The sequence below is a fragment of the Rhodamnia argentea genome, chromosome 6 (genome assembly GCF_020921035.1).
Source record: "Rhodamnia argentea isolate NSW1041297 chromosome 6, ASM2092103v1, whole genome shotgun sequence".
Taxonomy (NCBI): domain Eukaryota; kingdom Viridiplantae; phylum Streptophyta; class Magnoliopsida; order Myrtales; family Myrtaceae; genus Rhodamnia; species Rhodamnia argentea.
This window is the reverse complement of record NC_063155.1, coordinates 14,761,728-14,788,990: the sequence shown is the minus strand read 5'-3', so window position 1 is coordinate 14,788,990 and position 27,263 is coordinate 14,761,728. Positions and strand designations below refer to the sequence as shown.

The window sequence follows — 27,263 nt, the reverse complement described above, 5'->3', positions numbered from 1 at the left end:
CTTGCGTGGTCGGGTGGCATGTGCGAGATGTACATGCAATTTGGAGTCGCCACCGATCGATTTATTGGAAGGTACGATCGGAAAACCTTACCGAGCGGTCGGGAGAAACCGTTCGGTTCCGCGAAAACCCGAGATTTTGGGTCCGGGGATTTGGTTACGCCAAGTTTCATATTTGACGCCCTTTCGGTTACCGATGTTGATTGTTTTTCTAACCTAAGATTTCATGCGGATGCGATATCGGATGAGGTAGGTCCTAAAAAATCTAAGTATTCATACGGATGGGATTTTTCTATCCTAATCAATCACAATCGGAGGAATTAATGCGCAATCAAAATCATTACAAGCAATCAAATCAATCAATCAAGGTTTGATATGTCTAAAATGGCCCTATCGGCCCACACAAAAATCAATTTTGGGTATCGGGGTGATTTGGTAAAAATTTGGGGCGGAAGGCCCGGAAGGGTAGAATGGTCATTTTTGGGAGTTCGGGACCCAAAAATCACAAAATTAGGGTCGGGCCGGTTGAATGTGGCCATTTCCTATTTTTTGTGATTTTATGGAATTTTTCTAATTTTTTCTATTTTTTGGAATTTTCATTTATTTTCTAAAAAATATTTGGAATTTTCCGGATCGAAATTAATCAACCCTCGAAGTCTCAAAAATTTTCGATCCAGACTTTATGAGTCCCGAATCGATCTAGGAATTTTTAGAATTTTTTATGAAAATTTGGGAATTTTTATGAATTTTCTAAGTATTTTTACAATTTTTTGGATTTTTGGAAATTTCTTTTTATTTTTATATTATTTTTTATATTATTAAACCGGACCGGGTCAACCCGGCCAACGACCAGTCAACCCGGTCCGACCGCCCATGACCCGCTCGGACCCTAAAAAAAAACGACACCGTATATGCATTTATCTAATTATTTTTGATTTTTCTAAAATACTTTCTAATATCCAGAATAAAAGAAAATGGGCGGACGGCCGAGATCAACTATGGAATCGATCTCGGCCGTCGATCCTTGCCTAAGTGAAACGACGTCGCCTCCGGTCTACACACTCAAAAACGACGCCGCATTACTTAAACCCACGAACGGCCACGATTTACCTCAATTCTAATCTGCACCGTTCATTGCACTTAGACCAAAACGACGCCGTGCGCCTTAACCGAACGGACGGTCAAGATCTAACCTAGATCTAATCCGGACCGTTCGTTCTTCAAACACCCTAAACGACGTCGCATGATCACCTAGTCTAAACGACGCCGTATCCCTATTTTATTTTCTGCCTAATATATCTAATAATCAAAAATACAAAAATCAAGATCCGACGGCTCTAAATCAAACCTAGGAAATTACCCCGGCCGTTGGATCGGATCTGACTAGGCTTATTCGCGCCAACGACTAACCTAGTCAGCAATGACATGGACGAATCACGGGCGACACGTCGGGCGGTTTGACTCCGTTGACCGCCACGTCGGTCATCTTCTTCACCGCGACGACAACGAGAATGGACGGTTAGAAAGCTTCCGGCGAGATCCAACGGTGAGATCTCGCCGGAATGACACCAAACCAACTCCAAACGACTCGATCTAACCTCTAGACCAACATATCCAAAGATCAAGCAATTTCGTACATGGAATCACCAAGAATCAAGCTATCACAAGCTCGGCATTGCCTAGTTCAAACACACAATATAGAGCACAATAATCCAATTCCTTCACGTAATCACTCAAATAGAAGTTGCAGAGGCTTACCTCGAGCTCGAGTTGAGCTCGCGTGACCTAGAATTCCCTAGGTAGGCTTCGCCGATTTGAGCTACGGCGGTCGGATTTCACAGGCTCGATTGAGGATTTTCATACGAAATCAAAGCAAAACAAACATGCGATCGTGGTCGGCAATGCATAAGGACAAAAACGCACACAAAAATCACAAGGATCGTGCGTAAATCGGTGCGATGCCATTGATGCTCGGTGGAAGAAATGGAAGTTCGACTCACCTGGTTTGGAGATCGCAGGCTAATCCAAGTGACTCGGTCGCTTTACGGAGCCGCTTTGAAGCTTCTGAAGTGGATCGCGAAGCTCGATTAGCTACGGATTGGCTTGATGAGCAATCCACGATCGCCGCTCGAGATTTCTTCAATGTCGAAGACCGAGAGCTTTCTCTCTCTCTCTAGCTCTCTCTCTCTCTATTCTGTTTGGTCCGGTGAGCATGAATGAACCTCCTCCATCCGGAATCTTCCTCGGGCCTTTTATACTTGCTTTTGAATTTGCGCGCGTCGGGTGTGAGCTGGCCGAGGGGTTCTCACGTGCGCCATCACGTGATTTTTGGTCACCGGAGGTCGAACGGCGACGGGCATGAAGACACACTCCGTTTGGTCCTCCGTTAGTCACGAATTATGCTTGAATTTGTGCATTTTTGGGGAAATGTTGACTTTGTGTGCGCTGAACCTTTGACTCGATCGCCGGCGCATCTCCGGTGACGATTGGTCCCGGCGTTGGTGGCAATCGATTCCTCTTGAGTTGAGCCACAAAAGCCCTAATGTGATTAGTCGGATTAGGTTCGAATCGAGCTTCAATTTGACTGTTGAATGTCAGCCCTGGAACCTGCAAAATGCACGCATGAATTGGGGAAGACGACACTGTTTGGACCGGTTCGACCGGTTCAGATAGTGAAATTCCCCCAATTTTCAAAATTAAGCAAAATCAATGGGGAATTTTCGCAATTAAACCTCAAAATTGCACTTAGGGGCCTGGATATTATCTAGAAATGTGTTTTTGCCCAAAATTTCCATCAATTTATATGAAATCCCCAAATTTTTCTAAATCGGCAAATTGGGGAAAAACTCAATTGGACGTCTAATTGATAAAATTGAACTATGAGACCTATGCCAATCGATTCAAAATGTGTCAAAACCTTAGGGGTAGCCCAATTGTGTATAGAAAGTTCCTCAATTGAAATTAATTTCAAAAATTGCAAATTGAGGGACTAAATCGCAAATATTTTGGGGATTTTGTGTAATCTGTGCAATTCGCGCAATTTTGGGTGTAATTGATCAAATTGAAGTTCAAAGGGACCACAATTGAATGTCTAGACTCTAAATGTGCAAAAAGTGCAAATAAAAAGACTCAATTAGTATTTTTTATGCAAATTCAACTCTAGGCATTGTGAAGAAACACCTAAAATTGAACTTAATTTTCAATTTTTCTTGAGGTCAATATGAAAAGGGAATTAAAAGAAAAATATTGGACATTTTTCTGTATTTTTGCGACCTCGAAAAGTATTTTTTATGAATTTTTCAAATATTTTCCTATTTTCCGAAAATATTAAAAAAAAATGCGAAAAACATGAAAAATTATTTTTTGTTCCAAATTGGTTCCTTATGCTTGGCCAAGGCTTCCAATGTTGATTTTATAATTTTTTAATTTTTTGTGAATTTTTAATGAATTTTGGAAAATAAAACTAAAGAAAACCGATTAAAAATTCGGGTGTCAACGTAAATTTCTTTGTTGTTTCTTCACTGGAGATTAGCTCTCAGCCGAATCTAGTCAATGTAGTTCAAGGTTGATTCAAGCTTCAAAATATTCTAATTTTCAAAAATTAAAAAAATTACAGAAGCAAGCTGTAACGTGGGTGAAAGAGTGCGTGAATGAAGGGGTAGAGTTTCTAAAAATTAGCTTTTATATGACGGATAAGAGAAATCCTATCCGACCTTATCCTACCCTCTCCCCTCGGATTTTTTTATCCGGGTTATATCCCCTCTATATCCGACATTATACTATTCGGGACACCTACCAAACACAAGATAGGATAAAACATATCATATCCCCAGTTTTATACGGACGACCAAACGCAACCAAACATGCGAGGGTTGATGGTATTTTATGTATCTAGCTGGTGATATGCGTCCAAATCTACTCTTTCCATTTAATCTTTCACTGGCTTGGAAATTTTCTTTTTAAATTGTCAAATTTTGTTTAGAGTGACTTTGCTTTTGGTGAGTTTAGGTTCCGTTTATTTTGTGAAAAATGAATGTTTCGAAAAATATTTTTTAGAAAATGATAGTTCATTATCGACAATAATTTATATCTAAATAATTTTTTCAACAATTATAAATATTTTTTATTGATTCATTTGAATAAGACGATATTTTTTAGAAAAAGTATTTTTCGTTTTTTTTTTTCGAAACAAATGCAGTCTTATTGCTTATGCACTTTGACTTTTTCTTTTCTTTATTTAAGTACGGATTTTATCCTCTTAGTTTTAGTGCTTTTACAATTTGTTTATCTAACTTTCATTTAGTGCAATCAGTCCACTAACTTTTCTGATTGTGTGTGATTTGATCTTTTAAGTTTTGCTTTTTGCAATCAAATCCTCTAAAATATTTGATTTGTGCAATCAAGTGCTTTGTTGTTTATCTACCCTAACTAATACATAAAGTTAGGATTTCCTCTTCTTGTTTTTTCCACTTTTTTTCTGAGCATTTGGCTTCATGTGTTATTTTTTTGTCACATGAGCATTTTACGGTATGATTAAAACAGTAACTGAAGGATTTGATTGCACGGATTGAGGTATTAGAGGACTTGATGCTCAAAACAAACTTAGAAGTTCGAATCGCATAAATCCAGGAGGATTTAATTGAAGAAAACGAAATTATGACCAAATTGCACAGACATAAAGGGCTAAATATGCACTTCAAATATGAATTTTACTCTTCCAATCGTAAGCATTTGACACTTTGATAATATATGAAGGCTGACGCGTGAATTTACTTATAATTATACGTAAAGTGTTTTGTAATTAAAGTAGCATAATGTATGGAAGTTGAACTTTTTGATTAGTTTATGATATAAACGGCCATCTTTCGTTGGTCGGCTTTGCTAATGACCGGTCCAGTGTCATTGCGGCATGACGCTAACATTGGTCATGTAAAGTGAGACGTGTCATGGGATTCCACACCCAACCCTCGTCATGTCGCCTAAGTTGAGATGCGTGTCGGTTTGCAATGGGGTAATTGCCGACAGCCCGATGCTATCTCATATTCGTCACGAAATGCTCGATTTTGAATCATAGACTCACGAAAATTCGAAGATACGAGGTCAATGATTCTATCCCATAATTCGGTCGATATCTAAAATCAAGGAAGGTGAGCTCCTTGGAACTCGCGAAATTAGTTGGGGCACCGAAAGATTTCTGTGCATGTTACCTGTTTGAATCTTATGGATTGCACATAAGCTGCTTTGGATTAGGATAAACCTATCAAATTGGATCATAAATCTATTTCTTAATCCTTACATGATTGACTTAGTTATTATATGAGGTAATTACATTTAATAAATGAGTCATACCAATGATGTCAAATGTGTCACGCATTGGTTTACAACTTATTTAGACCCAATTCATCTTTATGACTCGCTTTTCATTCTCTCTCTTGTTCTCAATCGAATTCGCCCTCACTCGTACAGCACTCCCACCTCTACGTGTGTATGAATTTTTTTAGGAATATGGTTTCGAGTCAAACATGCTTCGGGTCGTGTATGAGTCACCAATTTTACTTCATGGAGATGGGTTAAAATACGCTAAATAAATATTTTTGGGTCGGGCCATTTTTGACCCGATTCATCCATTTGACGGCTCTAAAATCAAGTGATTGGACTTAACCAATTTAAGGAACTTGTTGGGTATTTTTAGCCCTTAAGGTACAGCTACAGATTACATGAGCTCCCCGGACTCCTAATGCTATAGCTGCCACCCTTCATTACCAAATGGTTTATAAGGTTCAAAATTGTGCTATTGATCTGAATCTTCCCGGTTCGGATGAAGCGTTATTCATCTCAATTGATCATGACCATACCTTATGTGTCCATGTCCCCAGACAAATCCCTAGAGATCAACTTATCAAGTTGCTTCCAGATAGTTGGGTAACCAACTACGAAAAACTCCATCAAAATTCTCGGCCGCTTTAGTCTTTTGAGCCACAATTCACTAAAAAATGAGATGGTACTGTTACCATCAAGTTTGCAAAAAAGAAAGAACATTTTACCTCCACTTTTCCTTCATTCCCTACCATTCTTTGTTTCACCCCTTGTCCCACTGAGACAATTAGTATAGAGTGCCTTGATCCTAAAGAGTTTGTGCAATCTTTTGACTCAAATGGACAACCCGTCCATTACTACAAAGACCCTTCAGGACATTGCTTTTGGGACATTGATTGTGCTTGTCCTTCCTACTTAGCAGGAAAAGACGAGGACCATCCCCCAAGCGAAAGTCCAAGCCATGAAAGGATCCTTTGTATCAGAGATACCTCGATGGTGATCCTACAGGATGACCACTTGGTGAAGACGGTGGAAGATGGCAATGCATGGTTGAGTACGGTTTTCCTAAGCCTCCTCAGATTTTTGTACCACCACTATATAAGCCAGAAGAACCAAAATCACCACCACCATCCAAGAAACCTGTTACTTCACCTTTTTATAAACCAATCCAAAAATGGGTAAAGAAAAACCCATCTTGTCCCATTGATCTTCCCAAACCATACACATGTTCTCCAACACTAGTTTCGCCTCCTATTTTACCAAATATTTGCATGTTCTAGCCTGAAGATTTTCCCCCATTATAGCCTATGAAGTCCGAATATACCTCCTCTCTTGTTCTACAATTCTCTCCGTTGGAAAAATTCTTGGATCCACAACAAAGGTACTATCATGCCCCAAAGGTACCTGCTCCAAATGATGTGGACATACATGGGAGACGGAAAGGTCCAACCCCCGCAAAAACCGTCTTGAATTGGCAAACGGAAAATGCACTAGCCTAGAATGTGGCCTTGGACAAGGTTACTACTCGGATAGAACGGGTAGACCAAACTACGACTTTGACAAAGAAGATGTTGGAAGATTTTCAAAAGAGGCTTTATCCGCTTGAAACTAAGTAGATACCCTCAAGCCATTATTTTGAAGATCGGACTCCTGAGATTGAAAAGCTAAGATGACAGATTAAGCTTCTTGAAGAACAGAAGTCCCGTCTTGAGCAAAAGCCCCTTTTCTCGAACCCTTTACTGTTCACTCCTATTTCAGGACCTTCTTCTAGATCCTCGGGATCTTCCTCTTCTTTTGCAGCGATACTAAACTCTGCACCACCATCTCCTAAGACAAATGTTTTGGCCCTACGAGCACGATTGGAAGAAATTGAAAGAGAAAAATCTCGAGCGAAAAGGAAGTCACCTCCTATTCCTTTAGCTTCTCCTAAACCAGAACCTTCACCACCTAGCTCTCCACCTCATCACACCCATTCTTATATATTGTCCAACCCTTTGGAAAGCATTCTCAGACACCAAATCCCTTCAATCTCTGTTGTTGACTCTACAAATCCAACCGAAGAATCATCATATTTGGATACAAATTCTTCTAATGAATCATGTTCCTCTGATTCATCCGACAATTCTCCACAGCCTGTTGTTAACAAGATTATGATGACAGATCCAGCAGCACCCAAAGAAGAAGAGATGACTGAACCCGAAGTTGTTCACCCTCCAGTTACCCATTCCGGTGGTGGATCATCCTACACTTCTTCTTCTAAAACATATTTTACCTTTGATGACATCCCATACCACAAATGGCCGGAACGTCTCCAAGAATTCCATGCTTGGTTGACAACTAGAAACTTAAAGGAACATAGTACTTATGAAGTGCTCCTTGAGTTAACTAGTAGATTCATGGGATCATTGAAAGACTGGTGGAAAGCGGCTTCAAAACAAGACCAGATTGTGTTCTTGACCATGAACTTAGACCAGGCAATTCAAGTTGTCCATCTATATTTCATTGATCAGCTCGAGAACACTAAAGAACTCAAGAGAAAGGAGTTCTTTGAGTATAAATGCTGCTCCATGGCAAGAAAGGACCTTGATCGTCATTTCAAAGAAATGATCAAGCTCTTTTACCATCTAGGTGCCGATGTAAATCTCAAACCTATTTTCTTGGCATCTATTCCCAAGGAAATCGGTAATGCAATGGAAAAGACCCTACAAGCAAGCAAGAAACCTCTGGAACAAACCACGTTTGGAGAAATCCAATAAGCGGTCCATACTTGATTCCGTCCGATCAAGTTAGGAACATCGGGAGGACATTGGTGCGAAGGCCAGTGGCTTTCTCTCATATTAACCGCACGAAATGTATTTTCGGTGACTTCTTTTCTTACGTACATGTTAATAGAGGAGACCGGCTGTTTAGGTCCGGAGAGGAAATCTGCAAGCACATTCTTCTTTCCTAAAATATGTTTAGCGTCAAAAGAATATTTCAAAAACAATTCCGCCCATCTCAGAAGTTGTAGATGTTGGATCTGCTTTTGCTTAAATTTGAGCATTTGAGGGAATGAGGACATATCCATTTCAACAAGAAAATGATGCCCTATGAGATGGAATTCTAATTTCTTTATGCCATATTTGGTTGCTAAGATCTCCTTAAAAGTGGAATGGTAGTGCATTTCTACCTGGGTAAATCGTCCATTTTTGTAAGCACATATTCGACGCTTACCATTGACCTCTTTAAGAAGGGTGGCTATCCAAGATTTGTCGCTAGTATCTGTTTGGAAAATTCTTTTTCCCATAGATAGAATCCGTAAGGGAGGAAGATTTTGCAATACCTCTTCGAGATAAGTGACTGCCTTGGCCTGCTTTGGTTCCCATAACGGTGCATTTTTCTTTAGCATCCTTTGGAGTGGATGAAATGCCTTTGAAATTTTTGAAACAAAGTCCCGAAGATAATTGACAATGCTAAGGAACGATCGCACTTGGTCGATAGTTAAGTCTTTGTCCGGGAACTTCTGTAGGTCTTCTACAATATGAGGTCCAGGGCAATAAGTTCCTTCTTTTAGGTGTATGCCGAGGAATTTTATCTCCTTCTGGGCCACGATCATCTTCTTTTGGAGAGCATGATGCCATGTTTGCTTACAATCTCGGTGAATTGAGACAGGAGCTTGCAGTGGGATTCTTCATTAGTAGAGTAAAGGAGGATATCATCAATATAAATCTGGGCATGAAGCAAAATAGGCTGAAAAATTCTGCACATAGCTTTACGGAAAAGAGAGGGGGATGTTTTGAGTCCAAATGGAACAACAGTCCATTTGAAATGTTGATTTGGGATATAGAACCCAGTTTTGGGTCCGTCTTACGGGTAGATTCCTAGCTGCCAAAATCCTACCTTTAAATCAAACTTGGAGTAGATCCTTGCCTAGGCTAGGCTGGAAAAAAGGGAATTTTTATGTGGCAAATGAAACTTATCATCCTGAAGGAACTTGTTCAAAGGCTGATAGTTGATTACTAGCCTAAGTTTACCACGATTTTGCTCTACTCTTTTGTTAACATAAAAAGCTTCACAAGCCCATTGGGAATATGAAGGTTCAATGAGGCCTTAAGAAAGCAATTTAGAGCATTCCTTTTGGGCTAGAGCAAGATGTTCGGGATTCATTTTTCTTGAATGGTAAGCGAACGAAGAAGTTTGGGTTTTTCCAAAGAGAGTGAGGATAAATCTGGGAAAACTGAGAATGAGTATCAGCACAACAAGAGAGAAGGGCTTGAGTGATAAGATCAAGAATTTTAGTCTGAATAATGAAAAGTCTCTAGATGTCTACAAACTCTTTGAAATTATCTTTGAACCGTAAACCATCAAGGACTATCTTAAGCTATGGGAGCTGGACTAGAATATCCCAACCAATGATAAGATCTTTATCATGAGAAGGACATCCAAGGATCTTTGTGGTGATTGAGCATTGAGGAAAAATCTAAAGAGTTACTGGCTTGTTACGTACGTTAGTGGTAAAAGTATCACCAGAAACAGAATGGAAATACCTTGTGTAAGGTGTCCAGAATTCTTCTAGGAGTACTTTGACATCTATGAGGGATGCGGTAGCTTCGGTATCTATAGGTGCTATCACCTGAATGAGCTTTTCATATCCAAAGAGAAATATTTGAACTGGGATATAGGGAGAATGGAAAACAGAGGATTGGATATGGAAGGAGTCTAAAATAGGGTTTGGGAAGAGGATTTGGATTCCCCGCCATAGTTCCTCAATGTCACGGGTAACATTAAATAAATCTCCACCATCCAATGGCATCTAACACTTAATAATCCGCCATGTCATCTAAAGGACGGGGGGGGCAAAAATTGGGCGGCACTTTTGAAATATGGATATTCTCTCTCTCTCCTCATTCCTTTTCCTTCTCTGCCCGATTTTCCTTTGCTCTCTCCTCAATTCCTCTCCCAAATTTCCTTTGCTCTCTCGTCGAATCCGAAACGAAATTTGCTCTCTCCTCTTTGCACCTTCGCGCTCTGTGTCGCCTCATTCCTCTATCTTCGCCGCTCGCCTCCTTGGCCTCCCTCGCATCGTCCGTCGTCTCCGCTCGACGCGTCGCGACTTTCGACTTCAAGTCCGCCGCCTCCAAGCCGAGATTGGATGGGATCGGCTTCGCCATAGCATTTTCCTATGCTCCCTCCTACCGGCAAACATCCCTCATCGTCCTCTACTCCCCTCGACGCGTCGCGTCTCTCCACTTCAAGGCCGCCGCCTCCAAGCCGAGATTGGGGCAAGATCAGCTTCGCCTTAGCATTCGCCGGTGCTCCCTCCCGTTCGCGAACATCCGCATCATCCTCGACTCCCCTCGACGCGTCACGGCTCTCCACTTTGAGGTCGCCGGCTTGGTTTCAGCTTGCCCTCTTGCTCGCGTCGCCTCGACTTGTGTGGTAAAATTTCTGATTTGAGCCTCAATGGTTGTATGTGCGCGTATGAACTTGCCCGAGCTTGAATTATATGTACTCCCGAGAGAGAATCGATGGGCCAAAAGACTGCATTCACCTTCAAATCGCCCAATGAATAGCAGAGAAAGATTGCTGCACATTCTATAATTCTTGGTTTTTGCCCCTTCTTTTCTGATTGAGGTGTGAAGGTAGAGGGAAACGTTTTCATTTAGCTTTGCTATGTTCCTGCTGTCTGCAATTCGGGGGAGGTCCCTAATTTGCGGTTGACTTCTAAATTAGCTCACATACAAATATTTTCATTTCTAGTTGTGTCTGGAGACTCTGCATTGTAATTACCTGCTATAATGCCTAAGAGCACTTTTTTTGTCAACAAGTAATTGTTTCTATAAGAAATATGAAAGCATTTCATATCGCTCCTATGTAGAGATTTCATGTTGTTACATAACTCTGTAGCATATTGAAGTGGTCATGATGATTCCTTATATGTGTAATTAGAGGTGATTTAGATGAAGCGAGGGTTGCTCTATGGTATTCGATTCTTGTTTTCGCAAAATTCTTTTAATAAGATGATAATGTGATTAATCTCTTTAGGAACTTCAATGTAGTGATTGGTCACAATGTCCTCTTACGGAAGAGCAGAAACAATATGCGAGGAGAGATGCGCTTTGCTTGCTTGAAATTTTCGGTGTCTTTCGTGCCAAGATTATCAATAAAGGTTGTACTGCTAGAACTTCCTAAATCCCTCGAGATATCTTTGACATCATAATGCAAAGAAAATTCTTTGATCACCCGGAATACGTCACATGGCTTTGCAATTATTTTTCTTTATTCCGACTTAGTTTCATTCGTGCTCTTAAAATTGAATCTGCCAAAACAATTCGTTTCCCTTCACCTTTTGTGGAGATAGGGTCAGAAAGGGATGTGCGTTTTAGTTTTGGAAGATCGAGGACTTTGACGGTTGTCATCTCTTCAATAAAATGTCCCTTTACTTGCAACATCTTCTTCAATATGAAGCCTTGTGCCTTAGCATTTCCGCTTTACGCATGTCACAGTTTTAGGTGATGGGATTTTCTATCCCGATTGAAATTTTTTTTTTTTGGTTGTAGGTAAATGTTTAAATGGTCATGTGGTCCCGCATTCCGACCACATGAATCTTGGATTGAAAGAAGTTCTTAAAGAACCCGATACATGTAGTGCAATTTTGAGGATTAAATCTTCTGAAGCTTTACACATCAATGAGAAAGGCTGTAGCTGAATTTCCTCACGGGATAGTCACAGTAGATGAGGATTAAATCTTTTGAAGTTGTACACATCGTGCGCCATAAATACAGAATTTATTCGAGATCTTAATGCATGTGCTCATGATGCGTCCGCTGTCGGGAGAGCTTTTAACTATATGTATAGCCCAAAGTTAGAATGTGCACAACTAATATCCACTTCATGTTTTATGACAGAGTTATGCGGGTCTCTTCAACCTCTGCCATGCTTAGTACTAGCGGTCAAATTATCCCTCAAATGGAGACTCCCTCTCAAATGGATGATGATGGCCCAAGGTAATTAATATGTAGAAGTGAAAGTATCTTAGTTTTTTTTATGTTTTATTGTTTGTTGTTCAAGTTTATCTTCTAATGGTGCTACTTTGTCCACTATTTTGTGTGTGATTTTATCAGCAATAATGATTGGACTCCACAAGTGGGTATGGAATTTAATGATGTTGATGAGGTGTGGGAGTTTTAGAAGATGTATGCATTGAAAATTGGTTTTGGTGTACGTAGGAGAGTTACTAACAAAAGTAAGGATGGTTCCATAACTTCTACACGTTTTTGTTGTGCAAAAGAGGGACATCAACGAAAAGATAAACGACTGGAATTAGTAAAAAAGCCTAGGCCAGAAATGAGGATGGACTGCCATGCTCGAATGGGAATCAAATTAGTTTGAGGGAGCGGTAAATTTTGTGTGTATGATTTTGAGCCAAAGCATTCCCATCCACTCCATTTTCCAGAGTGTACTCACTTGATACGGTCACATAGGCAAATAAGCGATGTCCAAGCTCAGCAAATTGTGTTGGGCGACAATGCGGGCCTCACACATAGACAACAGCATGACTTGTTTAGTGTACGGGTTGGGGGAAGAGAAATGTTGGTTATACAAGGGTTGATCTAAAAAATTATCTTCACACTAAACGAGAGAGAGACATGGAGTTTTGAGACGCATGATGTTTATTGAGGTACTTCGAGAAACGATAGATCTTAGACACATATTTCTTCTATGTTGTTCAGCTTGACAGTAATGAGCAAATAACAAACATATTTTGGGTAAATTCTAGGATGGTTATTGATTATGCCCTTTTTGGTGATGTTGTGACTTTTGACACCACATTTTCCACCAACAAAGAGTATATGCCACTCGATGTCTTTATTGGATTCAATCACCATAGAGAGCTTGTGATTTTTGGGGCTGCACTTTTATATGATGAAACTGCAGATTCATTCAGATGGCTTTTCGAAACATTCTTGGGGGCACACAAATATAAGAGGCCTGCAACAATTTTTACTGATCAAGATGCAGCAATGTCGAAGGCATTAGAAGAGGTGATTCCCGAGACAAGACATGGATTGTGTACATGGCATCTAATGCAAAATGCCATAAAAAATTGTTGGTCATTTAATGAAGAGTGGATCTAATTTTTTGACCGATTTGAAGAAGCTTGTGTACGAATATGTAGAAGTGAAAAAATTTGAAGAGGCTTGGGACTTATTACTTTCAACATATCAAGCCGGTGACAATTCTTAGCTCCAAAATCTGTATAGGTTGAAAGAGAAGTAGGCTAGATGTTATATGAAATCTACAGTGACCTTGGGGATACGTAGTACACAGTTGAGTGAGAGTTTGAATGGAGATCTGAAGGATTATCTTACACGTAATATAAATCTAAATGGATTTTTCAAGAGATTTGATAAGGTGGTGAATGATAAGCGGTACAAAGAGTTACAAGCTGAGTTTAATGCTATAGAGAAATTGCCTACGATTTTGTGTCAGACATCACCAATGTTGCAGCAAGCAGGTAAAGTCTATACACCTTCGATGTTTGAAAATTTTCAGGCAGAATGGATGAAAACTTTATCCCTGGTTATCAAGGAACGTAATGAGTTGGGTCTCTTGCGTCAATATGTTATTGGTTCATTTGGTGCAAATGAATTAGAGTACAAGGTCATTGGTGTCCCAAGCAATGAAATGGTTAATTGTGCTTGTAATCATTTTGAGACTGTTGGGATTTTATGTTGCCATGTGTTGAAGATGCTTGATAACTTGGACATAAAGTTAATTCCTAGTGATTATATTTTGAAGAGATGGACACGTAAAGCAAGAGATGGAATACTAGAGAAGCATGGTTTAGATACTCAGGTATAAGTTGTCATTAAACTCTTTTTTACTCAATTTGGTGTTCTAATTTATTGGCAACTTCTAATAAATTCTATATATTTGTTCAAGGGAATGGTGACATGGATGCAACTGATAGATATAGAGAGGTGTGTCCCGAATTTGTTAAGATAGCAGTCAAGGGCTCACAAACTATTGAGAGATATGAATTTATCAAGAAGATGATCTTGACCATAAACAAATCTCTCGATCAAATGCCACTTGGAAGTGAGTCTCGGGGAAATTTGACAGCCTTAAGTGAAGATACGAGTCTCCTTGCAAAATGTACGGGCCTGAAGAAGAAAGATGGACACAAAGGAGGAAAGCGACATAAGAGCTGTCTAGAGAAGAATAAAACGAAAAGAAAGAAGCAAGGAGACGTACCTCAAGCATCTTCGCAAGCTTCTTCTGCACCTCAAGTTCTTGGAAGTTACCATATGCCTCCGAGTTATTACAGTAGTCTACTCGGTGCGTATGAGGCATCACAAGAATTGACTATGTCTTCCATGATAGCACCGCTTGGTGACGGGTAATGCACTATTCTATTTGCACTAAGTTATGTTCATTTTATTATGTACATTTTATCATGCATGCTAATTGCTGATTAAATTAACTCTTTCTTTTTTTTCTATTTGACAGTCGGGATGTTGTAAAAGATATTCCGATACACTTACGTGAATTGGAAAAGATCTTCTTCATCGGTTGGAGTCCACTTGAGTGCCATTGTTATCCGGGTATCTGTTTTGTGACTATAATTTTATCGTGCTCTTGAAATGCCTAAGTTCTCGTTGTAGAGATCTTACTTGGCAATGTCAATGACCGGTTGTTCTAACGCTGTTCAGTCTAGTACTTCTTTTGGGACTTTTAAATTTCTTTTTTCAATTCCAGGATGGCAAGGAGAAGCGGGCAAGTATGAAGTTGTGGATTTGTTTAGTGCTTATTGTTTTTCTATTCCACTTAGTGAGTAGAGGCTTATTTGATGTTACTGTTGTCTGGATTAATGGTTTTCATTTTCCGAGGGGCAAAGTTTGTCATATTTATCGACACTCGAGACATTTCATTGTGGATGTTTAGACTTATCAACCTGCCTATACAGCCCTACCAGCTCCCTCGAACTTAGAAGATGCTACAATTGACATAAGGCAAGAGTTTACTTTAATACGCTTGCACAATTAGCTAGTTAGCTTCATTTTAGCTTGTTGTGATGATTTATGGAGAACGAGAATTGATTGGTAACGCCTTCATGCATTGTGTGTGTGTCTGTCTAGTGATATTTTATCATGAAGTTTGTGAAGAAGCTTGGTTGTCCCAGGTCAGATTTGATCATATTGATGGCTCCTGTTTCATGTTTGTGACGAAGAAGATGATGCATCCGTATTTTTCTCTGTGAGTGTTCTGTTTTCTTATTTCCTACTAGAAGTGAAATCGGTTATCTCTTCTGGCATTAGTTTACTGGTTTTTTTCTTTGCAGCTATTATTGCTTCGAGCTACTGGCTTTCTTCTTTCTTGCTACATTATGGCTTGCGACTGCATGGATTCAAGACTTGCAGTGACACTTTCATTTTTGCAAGACTTGAGACTGCATGGATTCAAAGTTAGTGAGACCGAGAGTGACGTCAATGTAACATGTACTAAAGTTAAGTTACCACCAATGAAAGTATTGCAGGGAAATGAAGGATGCTGTGTTTTATTATGGTTCTTGCATCTCATTACTTTTGTATGTATTTTATTCTTTGTTTGAACTATCAATTAGCAAGTAGATGTTAGAATTCGCAATCTGTGTTCTCTCAGATGTAATCCATATTCAATTAGATGCTAAATTCGGGACCACGAATTTTTTTTTTCCTTTTTTTTTTGTTACAAAGTGAAATATGAAGGTCCATCATCAAGAACAAGGGTTGATGCATTTCCTTATTGGTTTGTGCAATAACGACCTCTTTAGTTAATAATGACCTCTCTTTTTTTATGTAATTATCTATTTAGTTCCTAGGCTAACATTCATAAGGAGCTTGACAAAAAGGAAACCTTAATGCAATTTGAGCGAGATGTCAAACGTTAACTAAAAGAAAGGAAAAAAAAATGACTATTCATTAACGAAAAAGTAAACACACGGATGAAAGATTGTTTGGTTCTTCTGAATTTTTTTTTTTGTACGTGATTATTCGTACGTGACCTTGGAATGGACATCAGTCAACCTCATTGCAAAATAACAACAAAAGAAACTAATTCGGTGGAAACGCAAAAGCAAAGATTGTTTGGTTCTTCCGAATCTTTTTTTGTCCCTTTTCGAAATTTTTTTTTACTTTTCTTTTATATAAAGAAAAGTTTCTGATTCTACACTAAAAAAGGGCTTCGCATTAGAAAAGTGTAAAACAGGAATGTAAAACCAAGGTCACGTACGAATTATAAAAACGACGTGAGTTTGCACAAAGCGAATTACCCTTTCTTTTTACTTTTCTTTTTCATGTCCCCTTTCAATTTTTTTTTTTTCTTTTCTTTTATGAAAAAAATTTGCCGATTCTAGCTAAAAAAGGTTTCATATTAGAAAAGTGCGAAAAGGGATGTAAAATGCAAGTCAGATATGAAAATAAAACTAAAAAAAATGCGAGATTGCACAAAAAAGAAAAGGTTCCGTCTCTCCCTTTTTTGGACATTTGCTCAGCACTTGTTAATCACCAATTTTAGCGAGATGCCGAACGTTAACTAAAAGAAAGAAAAAAAAATGACTATTCATTAACAAAAAAGTAAACACGCTGATCAATGCAAATGAAATGCAAATTCGAATAATCGGACACGCAACATGGTCGGGTATATAGCGAAATAGACTGGAATGGACATCGGTCAACCTCATTGCAAAATAACAACAAAAGAAACTAATTTGACGGAAATGCAAAAGCAAAGATTGTTTGGTTCTTCCGATTTTTTTTTGTCCCTTTCCGAAATTTTTTTTACTTTTCTTTTATATAAAGAAAAGTTTCCGATTCTACTTTAAAAAAGGGCTTCGCATTAGAAAAGTGTGAAATAGGAATGTAAAATCAAGGTCACGTACGAATTATAAAAACGACGTGAGTTTGCACAAAGTGGATTACCCTTTCTTTTTACTTTTCTTTTTCATGTCCCCTTTCGATTTTTTTTTTTACTTTTCTTTTATGAAAAAAAGTTTCCAATTCTAGCTAAAAAAGGCTTCGTATTAGAAAAGTGCGAAAAGGGATGTAAAATGTAAGTCGGGTATGAAAATAAAATTTAAAAAAACCCGAGATTGCACGAAAAAGAAAAAGTTCCGTCTCTCCCTTTTTTCGACATTTGCTCAACACTTGTTAATCACCAATTGCTTAAAAATGGTCTGCAAGATTTTTTTCATGGCTATGTACTTTGAACCTCGAGGACCAAATACAGTAAGTTTGAGTATGGAAGCAAATTAGTATGTACACATAATGGTCCGGGCTAAGTAACTACAATTATATCGAACGAAGTTGAAACAAAAAGTCTTCTTCATGCGGTGAGTTCAACGGGATTTAATAATGCTGGGTTCGAAACCGGACAAATGAACAGGTTTACAAGGCTTGATTCACGTTAAAAATCTTTCATATTGCATCACCAAAAACAGAACGTTTGATCCAAATGAAACTAGGTAACCTGTAGTTTCCAACGCATATTTGCAGCAGCGAAAACCGCACGCAACAACCAAAAACAGAACATTACCAAGAGAAAATGAAGCAATACAAAGTCACAAGACAACATGAACAAATTCCACCTTACAAGAACTATGGTATCGGCTTGAGTACAAGTTCGCCGGACCGAGGAAAACAAGGGTCTCTGCCCGACGAAACCGAGCAATAAAAAAAAAAATACCCAACTACGAGTATACTCCCTGTTGAAAACTAGAACAACTACAAACGGTGGGGAACTCGACGTCGGGAACCGTAGGGACCTTCCTTGTCTTCTGTTATATTCGGGTCTCCCTCATTCTCTCTTTTTTTTTCTTTTGTTGCTGTTCTCTTTCCAACTTCACAGTCTACCACATCCAGAGTCTTGAGTGCATGAAGGTTGCGAGATATCAATTGAAGCCTGGTTTGGTGAAACCGGAACATTCCTTACTAATTATATCTCGAAAGTTGTCATTCACCTCCCTTGCATTCTGTAGCTCATGTATAGTCAATCGAAGCAAACCTTGGGTGTGTTCTAATTCTTGTATAGTCAATCGATGCGAACATTGGCTATGTTCCAGCTCCCTTCGGGTTTGTTGCAGCTCAAATTGGGTTTGTTCCAACTCTATTTCCAGATCTCTAATTATACAGCTACATCCAATGGGACAGGCATCATCCCGATTAGACATAACAAGAAACCGTATAATTTTTACATCCCTAAACCATTAAAAAATTAAAGTGTCTTATTACAAGAGTGAGCAACTAACATACCAACTTCACATGTTCATTATTGGGACAAAAGCATGACGACAAATGAATTGTCGTTGGCAACTCCTTCATATTGAAAAAATTCAAGTACGCCTGTTTTGCAGCTTCCCAATTGTTATATCCTTTGTAATTAGCACGACTAAAACCACTTACTTGGACTTCGGTTTGAGGCCAACTATCGCATATGTCGATATTACGGCCATTGAAAACAACATAGTATTCCTTCGGCATTTCAACAAACCTAAAATAGCATAGATAAGACACATATAACACCAAGGGGCATTAGCATTCAATTTACAAAGTATTCATTTTACCACGTATATACACCAGAAATACTAATGCAACATACTTATTACAGCTACTTGTATACTTCTTTTTTGCTTTTGAAGGGATTAAGCAAATGGAGCAATATACACCAGTCAAGGCAGTTAATGCCAGAACTCTTTGGAATTACGGGAAGAATTAAGAACCAAATAACCAAATAATCAATTGTCAACGTGATCTCACTTGAGAGCTTGCATATTAGATTAAGAGCCAAATAACCAGCAAATCTATAACATGTTAAACTCTTTGGAATTAGGGGAAGAATTAAGAACCAAATAACCTCGTTCTAACAAAAAAAACCTAGCTATAAGGAAGAATTCAGCTTTATGTAGTGAAGAGGTCCGATCGGGTTCCTTGATTTTCAGTCTCTCCCATCTCTGTCGGCAAGGGATAAAGCACTTGCATATTAGATTAATTTCGTTCTTTCCTACAATCAACTACAGTGGATTATCTCCGGGTCTTGCAGAAAAAAAAAAAGAAAAGAAAAATCTACATAAAACGTGAATTTTGGGGAGTTAAGGAAGCGGATGTTGGGTCCAACTTGTCATTTTCTTGATAATCCTGCAATTTAATATGAGGAGGATTAGAATTGCTCAGGATAGTATAGAATATGTACCAGAGCAGCCTGACTTTTTCAATCCTCCAAGTTGAAGTTCCACACGCTGATGCCTCTTATGTATTCTTGCTGCATGGCGACCCGTATTACTCATATCACTGAGACTCGATTAGAACATCTAAATGAAAACTATTTCGGATTCTTCAACATGAGGATATCTCCATCATCAGTAAAAGATGAAACATACTAAAGATGAAACACTTCTATCAACTTATTATCTTATCTAAAGATTCCACTAATTTCCACATTCATCATATCAACAGTCCTAAGTGGGGGTTCAAGTCAAAAACCGGTTCGTTCATTTAAAAAAGTCTACTCCTAGTACATGAGTGTGTCTTTGAAGAGGAGATGTTAACAGCACACTTCAAATTCTTTGTGGAGTAACACAAATGCAGCCTTTCTCATTGATGTGTAAAGCTTGAGAAGATTTAATCCTCAAAATTGCACTACATGTATCGGGTTCTTGAAGAACTTCTTTCAATCCAAGATTCATGTGGTCAGAATGCAGGACCACATGACCATTTAAACATTTACCTACAACCAAAAAAAAAATTTCAATCGGGATAGAAAATCCCATCACCTAAAACTGTGACATGCAGAAAGCGGAAATGCTAAGGCACAAGGCTTCATCTTGAAGAAGATGCTGCAAGTAAAGGGACATTTTACTAAAGAGATGACAACCGTCAAAATCCTCGATCTTCCAAAACTAAAACACACATCCCTTTCTGACCCTATCTCCACAAAAGGTAAAGGGAAACGAATTGTTTTGGCAGATTCAATTTTAAGAGCACGAATGAAACTAAGTCGAAATAAAGAAAAATAATTGCAAAGCCATGTGACGTATTCCAGGTGATCAAAGAATTTTCTTTGCATTATGATGTCAAAGATATCTCGAGGGATTTAGGAAGTTCTAGCAGTACAACCTTTATTGATAATCTTGGCCTGAAAGACACTGAAAATTTCAAGCAAGCGGAGCGCATCTCTCCCTGCATATTGTTTACGCTCTTCCGTAAGAGGACGTTGTGACCAATCACTACATTGAAGTTCCTAAAGAGATTAATCACATTATCATCTTATTAAAAGAATTTTGCAAAAACGAATGGCGAATACCATAGAGCAACCCTCGCTTCATCTAAATCACCTCCAATTACACATATAAGGAATCATCATGACCACTTCAAGATGCTACAGAGTTATGTAACAACATGAAATCTCTACATAGGAGCGATATGAAATGCTTTCATATTTCTTATAGAAACAATTACTTGTTGACAAAAAAAGTGCGCTTAGGCATTATAGCAAGTAATTACAATGCAGAGTCTCCAAACACAACTAGAAATGAAAATATTTGTATGTGAGCTGATTTAGAAGTCAACTGCAAATTAGGGACCTCCCCTGAATCGCAGACAGCAGGAACATAGCAAAGCTAAATGAAAACGTTTCCCTCAACCTTCACACCTCAACCAGAAAAGAAGGGGCAAAAACCAAGAATTATAGAATGTGCAGCAATCTTTCTCTGCTATTCATTGGGCGATTTGAAGGTGAATGCAGTCTTTTGGCCCATCGATTCTCTCTCGGGAGTACATATAATTCAAGCTCAAGCAAGTTCATACGCGAACGTAAAACCATCGAGGCTCAAATCAGAAATTTTACCACACAAGCGGAGGCGACGCGAGCAAGAGGGCATGCTGAAACCAAGCCGGCGACCTTGAAGTGGAGAGCCGCGACGCATCGAGGGGAGTCGAGGATGATGCGGATGTTCGCAGACGAGAGGGAGCACAGGCGAATGCTAAGGCGAAGCCGATCCCGCCCCAATCTCGGCTTGGAGGCGGCGGCCTTGAAGTGGAGAGACGCGATGCGTCGAGGGGAGTAGAGGACAATGAGGGATGTTTGCCGGCGGGAGGGAGCACAGGAAAATGCTATGGCGAAGCCGATCCCATCCAATCTCGGCTTAGAGGCGGCGGACTTGAAGTGGAGAGCCGCGACGCGTCGAGCGGAGATGACGGACGATGCGAGGGAGGCCAAGGAGGCGAGCGGCGAAGATAGAAGAATGAGGCGACACGGAGCGCGAAGGTGCAAAGAGGAGAGAGCAAATTTCGTTTCGGATTCGACGAGAGAGCAAAGAAAATTTGGGAGAGGAATTGAGGAGAGAACAAAGGAAAATCGGGCGGAGGAGGAAAAGGAATGAGGAGAGAGAGAGAGAATATCCAGATTTCAAAAGTGCCGCCCAATTTTTGCCCCCCCCTCCTTTAGATGACGTGGCGGATTATTAAACGTTGGATGCAATTGGATGGTGGAGATTTATTTAATGTTACCCGTGACATTGAGGAACTATGGCAGGGAATCCAAATCCCCGGGAAGAAAGCAAAGATTTCTCATGGAGAATCATCAGAGTCAGAAGAATAAACCTTTATAGCACGAAGGGTTTCGGATGAAGGTTATTCTTCGATAGAGAATACCGATTCAATGTCTTCATTATCAAGGGAAATTCCTGTACTCTGGAAAATCTTTTGAATCATGTAGCTTCCCCGATGTTTAGCTTGGGGACACTTCTTAGCAATATGTCCTTTCTCGTTGCAAATGTAGCGTCGATCCGATTTGGACTTCCTTCGAGACTTTTAAAGAGCGAGATTTCTTTTGCCTAAAGAATCTCCATCTTCATTTCCCTTTATGCTTCTTTGCAAAAGAGAACTTCTTATAGTGTTTCCTCATTTTTGTGACCCGAATAGGATGGATTACTGCAATATTTAGAACATTTGATCTTCAAATCTGATTTAACACGGGCTTTGTCAATAATCATGCGATTCTCCGGAAGATAACTCTCAAAAAGTTTTCTTCTATGACGCATCTTCTCAATCTGCTTGTTGAATTTCTCTATACGTGGCTTCTTCGAGAGGCTTGCCCCAGAATTATGAGAAAAAAGTTTAAAACAAAAAAAAAAAAAAAACAAATCTTTTTCAGTTGAATCGCGTGGGGCGCAGACTCCGCGTGACCGCGTGAAGGATTTGCAACCGTCGGTTCCCTCCCCCATCTTTTCAACTGTTTCCCGAACCCCATCCTCCTACCACCAGAGAAAAAAATAAATAAATAAGAAAATCATTCTTTTTTTCTTTTTTTTTTTTTGGTAAAACAATTCTTTTTCCTTCGCTTGCTTAATTTATTTAAAAATCCAAGAAAAACAAAAATCGAAACGCCTGCCCGGAAACTCCAAATTTCAACAGACCCCCCTCCCCCTCTCTCTCTCTCTCTCTCTGTCTCTCTCTCCTCCGTAAGCGAAGATGGATCGCCACCGCCTCCTCCTCGCTCTGGCGGCTCTCCTCGCCGCGCTCGCCGCCGCGCGCTCCGAGGCCGACGGCACCATCTACGACCACCTCCGGCGCTTCGGCCTCCCCATCGGCCTCTTCCCCAAGGGCATCACCGACTACTCCGTCGACCCCGCCACCGGCGAGTTCCGGGTCAGCCTGACGCAGCCCTGCAACGCCAGGTTCGAGAACGAGGTCCACTACGACCTCAACGTCACCGGCACCCTCCAGTTCGGCGAGATAGGCGGGCTCTCCGGCGTCTCCGCCCAGGAGCTCTTCCTCTGGTTCCCCGTCAAGGGCATCCGCGTCGACGTCCCCAGCTCCGGCGTCATCCACTTCGACGTCGGCGTCGCCGACAAGCAGTTCTCCCTCTCCCTCTTCGAGTCCCCTCCCGATTGCACCGCTGTCAAGCCCGACGACGACGATCCTGATCATCCCGATCGCAATGATCCCCAGCTCTCTCTGCATGTCCAGGTTTGAATTAGCTCTGTTTTCCGCTTCACTGATCCGTCTCCGTTTGGGTTTTAGGAGGTTATATTGGTCATGATTGCTGGGGGAAATTGGGATGATCGGTGTTGCTTATCATTTTTTGCATAATTCGATGCGTTAGTCAGGCCACATCTCTCAATTTCTGCATATGTATTTAGATGGATGCTGGAATTTCTTCCCTTTCTTCGTCCGGTGAGGTGACCGCTTATGCCCTTTTGCTTGTCGGAGCTTATGATTTCCGTGTCATAAGATATGATTTTGGGACCTAAGCACCGTTGTGCTCTTCACTTATCGTCGTCATTCTCATGGAATTTTGTGTTCGGGTTCAGAACCTCGGATTTTGTTAGAGAGGTGCTGGTTTTCTTTTGGCATCATAGGTTTCTAAGCGGTTGCCATGGGGCTTCTCTAATGGGGTTTTGCACATTCATTCTGGTAGCCTGACTAGGGCATTGCGTTACTTACTCCAAGACATGAAGAATCTTGTCATAGAACCCTCTACAATTCTGGATTTTGGGATTGCCTCGGTGATGACTTAGTTCCGGAAGTAAATAAGTATGTCCAAGGCCACTTGAAATGCATGCGCTACATTGTATATTGGCTGTCCAAGCATCTCCCTCTTCAGATCAGCCCTCAAACCAGCCTTGAAACGATCCAATGTGTGACAGATACCACTATAAAAGAACCAAACTTTAGGCTTCACCCCCAAAGCTTCCTAAGCGTCCCCCCAAGGTTTATTTAAGCATCACACCTAAGAGAAGAATTGCATGTCACAATCCCAAAGCAAAGAATTGTCAAATTCAACTAAGAATCAACTCTATTTGAAAGACAGAACTACAACGGTATACAAGGACTCTCTGGAGTACTTCTCTAAGTCAAAATAGGAGATCTAATAAATTCCAATAAAACTAAGAAAACAAATCCACTATAACTAGGAAAAAGGAACATTAAATCCAATCTCAACTAAAATCCTGATAGACTCCAATCACTTAAGAAGATTCCTGATTAATCAAAAAGAATAAATAGCAAATCTTCCGTTGGGGTGCGCCTTTTGTAAGTCTTCAAAGGTTGTTGCCATTGTTCTCCATCAAATGTGTGGCCTAGCATTGTTTGAAAACAGAAGTGTGAACAGTGAATGAAAACGTAATTCCATGTTATAGAAAGATAACGTCTTACAAATTTTTACCTGAGAATTGTTTTCACTGTCGAATTGCTTTGCATGAAATGTGTAATGGCTTGAACACTTCCATTGAAATCACCTTTGACCCTGGAGATTTGGTCCTTGGGGTTGGGTTTTGTTTTTTTAACAGTATCTACGTTTGTCATGTTCTATAGAGATTCTTGGCTGTCAGTTTGAAAGAGCTTGCTTTTTTTGGGGCCCAACTGTGTAAACTTTGCCTTGTTTGATGCATTACTACTCTACATAGTTCTATATGCCACTTTTAGGAGTTAACTTTGTTGTCCCATTGACTTTTACTATGTTTTTTGATAAGGTGGTGGTAATGAACTAATCTGCTTCTTCTTCGGGTTTTGTCAGGAGAACGTATTAAGGGCCGTCTCATAGGTTGTGACCAGAAGATGAGGAGCAATATATGATAGCTCAGTTGCTTACGGATCCTAGTCTGTAAGAAGTCTGCTTTGGTAGGTCTATGCTTTTGATATACATGTGCTTAGTGCTTTCATGTAGACTTTTGGGCCGAAATCTATCTTTAAAGGAGGAATGGTGGCGATTTTTGCAAAGAGGAGAGAGAATGGAGTTGGTGAAAATGAGGAGGAGATGGGTTCTGACGATCTGGTGGTCTGATCATTTCGTTTTGGCTTTAATAAAGATTTCTGGGCATAGCCTCTGTATCTTGTGATTAAACAGACAGGACAATGTTATTCTCGTGTCATCTGTATATGAAAACTGTTGTTTCGTTATAATTATCCACTAATATATGGTTTAGGTTGGTTTGTATGGAAGAAGCGGCTGCAATGTTTCTTTTGGGCTGTGACGGCTGTCCGGTATCATGCAATCATAGAGTTCTTTTAGCTACAGATATATCATTGTAATATAAAGATTTTAAGCAAAAAATGGTCTGATTCAAAGAAAGAAAGGCAGGAGGAGGAGGAGAAGCCACAGAACAGATGCATCAATGGTTGCTGCTCAAAATCCTCCAGCAGGAAATCTATACGTTCGTAATTCTGAGGAATCTTTGCCTTGTGAAGATCCGGGTAAGTATGCAGTTCAAATTGAAATGCTAAAGATGGTAAGTGTTTTCTTTATACCAGTATGGACTTCTAGAGATTTGATTCTTATTTTCGTGGCAATGACTGGTATAGTTCCTACGTAGTCCAGAGACTAAAAAGGATTGGAATACATGTGGTCAGATTAAACACTTTATTCAAACAATCGACCATTGTGGAAGGAAGAGAAATAAAAGTCATCGTCTGCTTGGAGCTTGCATGGATTGATACTACCTGAATCATTCTGTGAAACGGTGTGTGCAAAGACGAGTCTGTGCGGTTTGTCCCGTGTTTCGTCTTTAATCGACCGCACAAAGTCCATCCTCGGATATTGCCATAGCATTATCAAATGGGACTTGAAACCAACATGTGCTTATTTGGTCGGGGGCAAATGGAATGCAGTCTAATGCCAAAACTGGATTTGCGTCAGATATAGCAAATGATCTTATGCTTTGAAGTTGTATGACAGGGATAAAGTGAGCCAAATCGACCATATGGCTCTTGTTAGCACCCGATTCTTGCTTACCATCTCTGAGCTCAAATCATCTGCTTCATCAGACATGATGTTATGCAATTCATGTGATGAGAATAGGTGGGAGTGAAGAGACTCGTTCCGATGATCATAATAGCATTCCGATTTAGCAGCTCTGAAAGGTGATTATTTATACTGAACCGGGCAATCGATAATTGTCTAGTTCGCCAGCCGGAAATCGGTATTGCTCTTTTCTTTTTGAAGATGGTACGACGGATCGTTAGTTCTTGAGAAGATGGTAGTGTGATTCCAATTGAGAGAGTTTTGATATTCTAGACTTTTGATTTATTCTTTAAGTAGGAAAGTAGCCGACACAAAAAAACTAACATATAAAAACTTAACATGTAAAATCGCTGTAATTCTTTAATTAAAAAAAAAAACGCTGTAATTCTGTTGTGATTTAAGTACATATTTAGTCCTACGATTCAGGGTTTGTGCGACTTGGGCTCCGTTTGGGAAGAGCTTTCCCAAAAGGCATTTGGATCCAAAGCCCCTTGGGCTAAATGTTGGGTGGTCGGAGGGAAAAAAAAACTGAAATGGGCTTGAGAAAAAGTGAGCCTTCAGAAAGTTGAAAGCCCAAGCAGATCTTGCCTTGGGCTTTCAACTTTCTCGGCATGCTTATCTCTAGGGTTAGCAAACAAAATTTCTTCTAAAATTATCTTCACCAATTTTTTTATTTTCTAGTTTTACTCGCATTTTAACTATGCAATTTCTTTGTGTAAGGGTGGTAGGCTAGCGGCTAGCGAGGTTGCGGGACCTCGGGCAGCCTCGTCGGTGTCACGTGACCTTGGCGAGGGCCGTTCGACCTCAAGGCGCCCTCGCCGGGGTTGTGCCACCCCTGTCGGTGATCGTATGACCCGGCAAGTGCCGTTTGGATTAAGCGACCTCAAGTGATCCTCACCTGGGTCGTGCAACCCTTGTCGAGGGTTCTGGGGCCACCTAAGGTCTTGCAATGTTAGACAATGGCAGCCAATGCTAGATCTAGGTTTCCGATGGCCTAAGCCCTTCCCTGGGATTTTTTTCTTTTTATAATAGCAAGATAAGGAAAATCATTTGCAAAAATTATTTTTCCAAGCACTATTTAATCCAAAATTACCTTACAATGCATTTTTAAATTACAATTTAACGGACACAATTTGTATGTCGGAAAATTCATTCAACTCGAAGTTCTTTGATTTTCCCAAATATTTTCTCCA

General features: G+C 40.0%; 1 protein-coding gene across 1 annotated transcript; it reads left to right on the top strand.

Moving 5' to 3' along the window:
* Nucleotides 1-22,693: 22,693 nt before the first annotated feature.
* Nucleotides 22,694-25,271, top strand: LOC115748386. Its single transcript, XM_030684860.2, has 3 exons — nt 22,694-22,739; nt 22,777-23,297; nt 24,847-25,271. The coding sequence occupies exons 2-3, from the start codon at nt 22,800-22,802 to the stop codon at nt 24,871-24,873; spliced, it is 525 nt and encodes a 174-aa protein (XP_030540720.1). The 5' UTR covers nt 22,694-22,739; nt 22,777-22,799; the 3' UTR covers nt 24,874-25,271.
* The last annotated feature ends 1,992 nt before the right edge of the window (nt 25,272-27,263 follow it).

Bases quoted from the DNA above. Each gene is read 5' to 3' on its own strand.
- LOC115748386 (XM_030684860.2), top strand. From the start codon at position 22,800: ATGGATCGCCACCGCCTCCTCCTCGCTCTGGCGGCTCTCCTCGCCGCG. The intron at 23,298-24,846 runs GTTTGAATTAGC...GGGTTTTGTCAG, and splicing joins AGCTCTCTCTGCATGTCCAG to GAGAACGTATTAAGGGCCGT.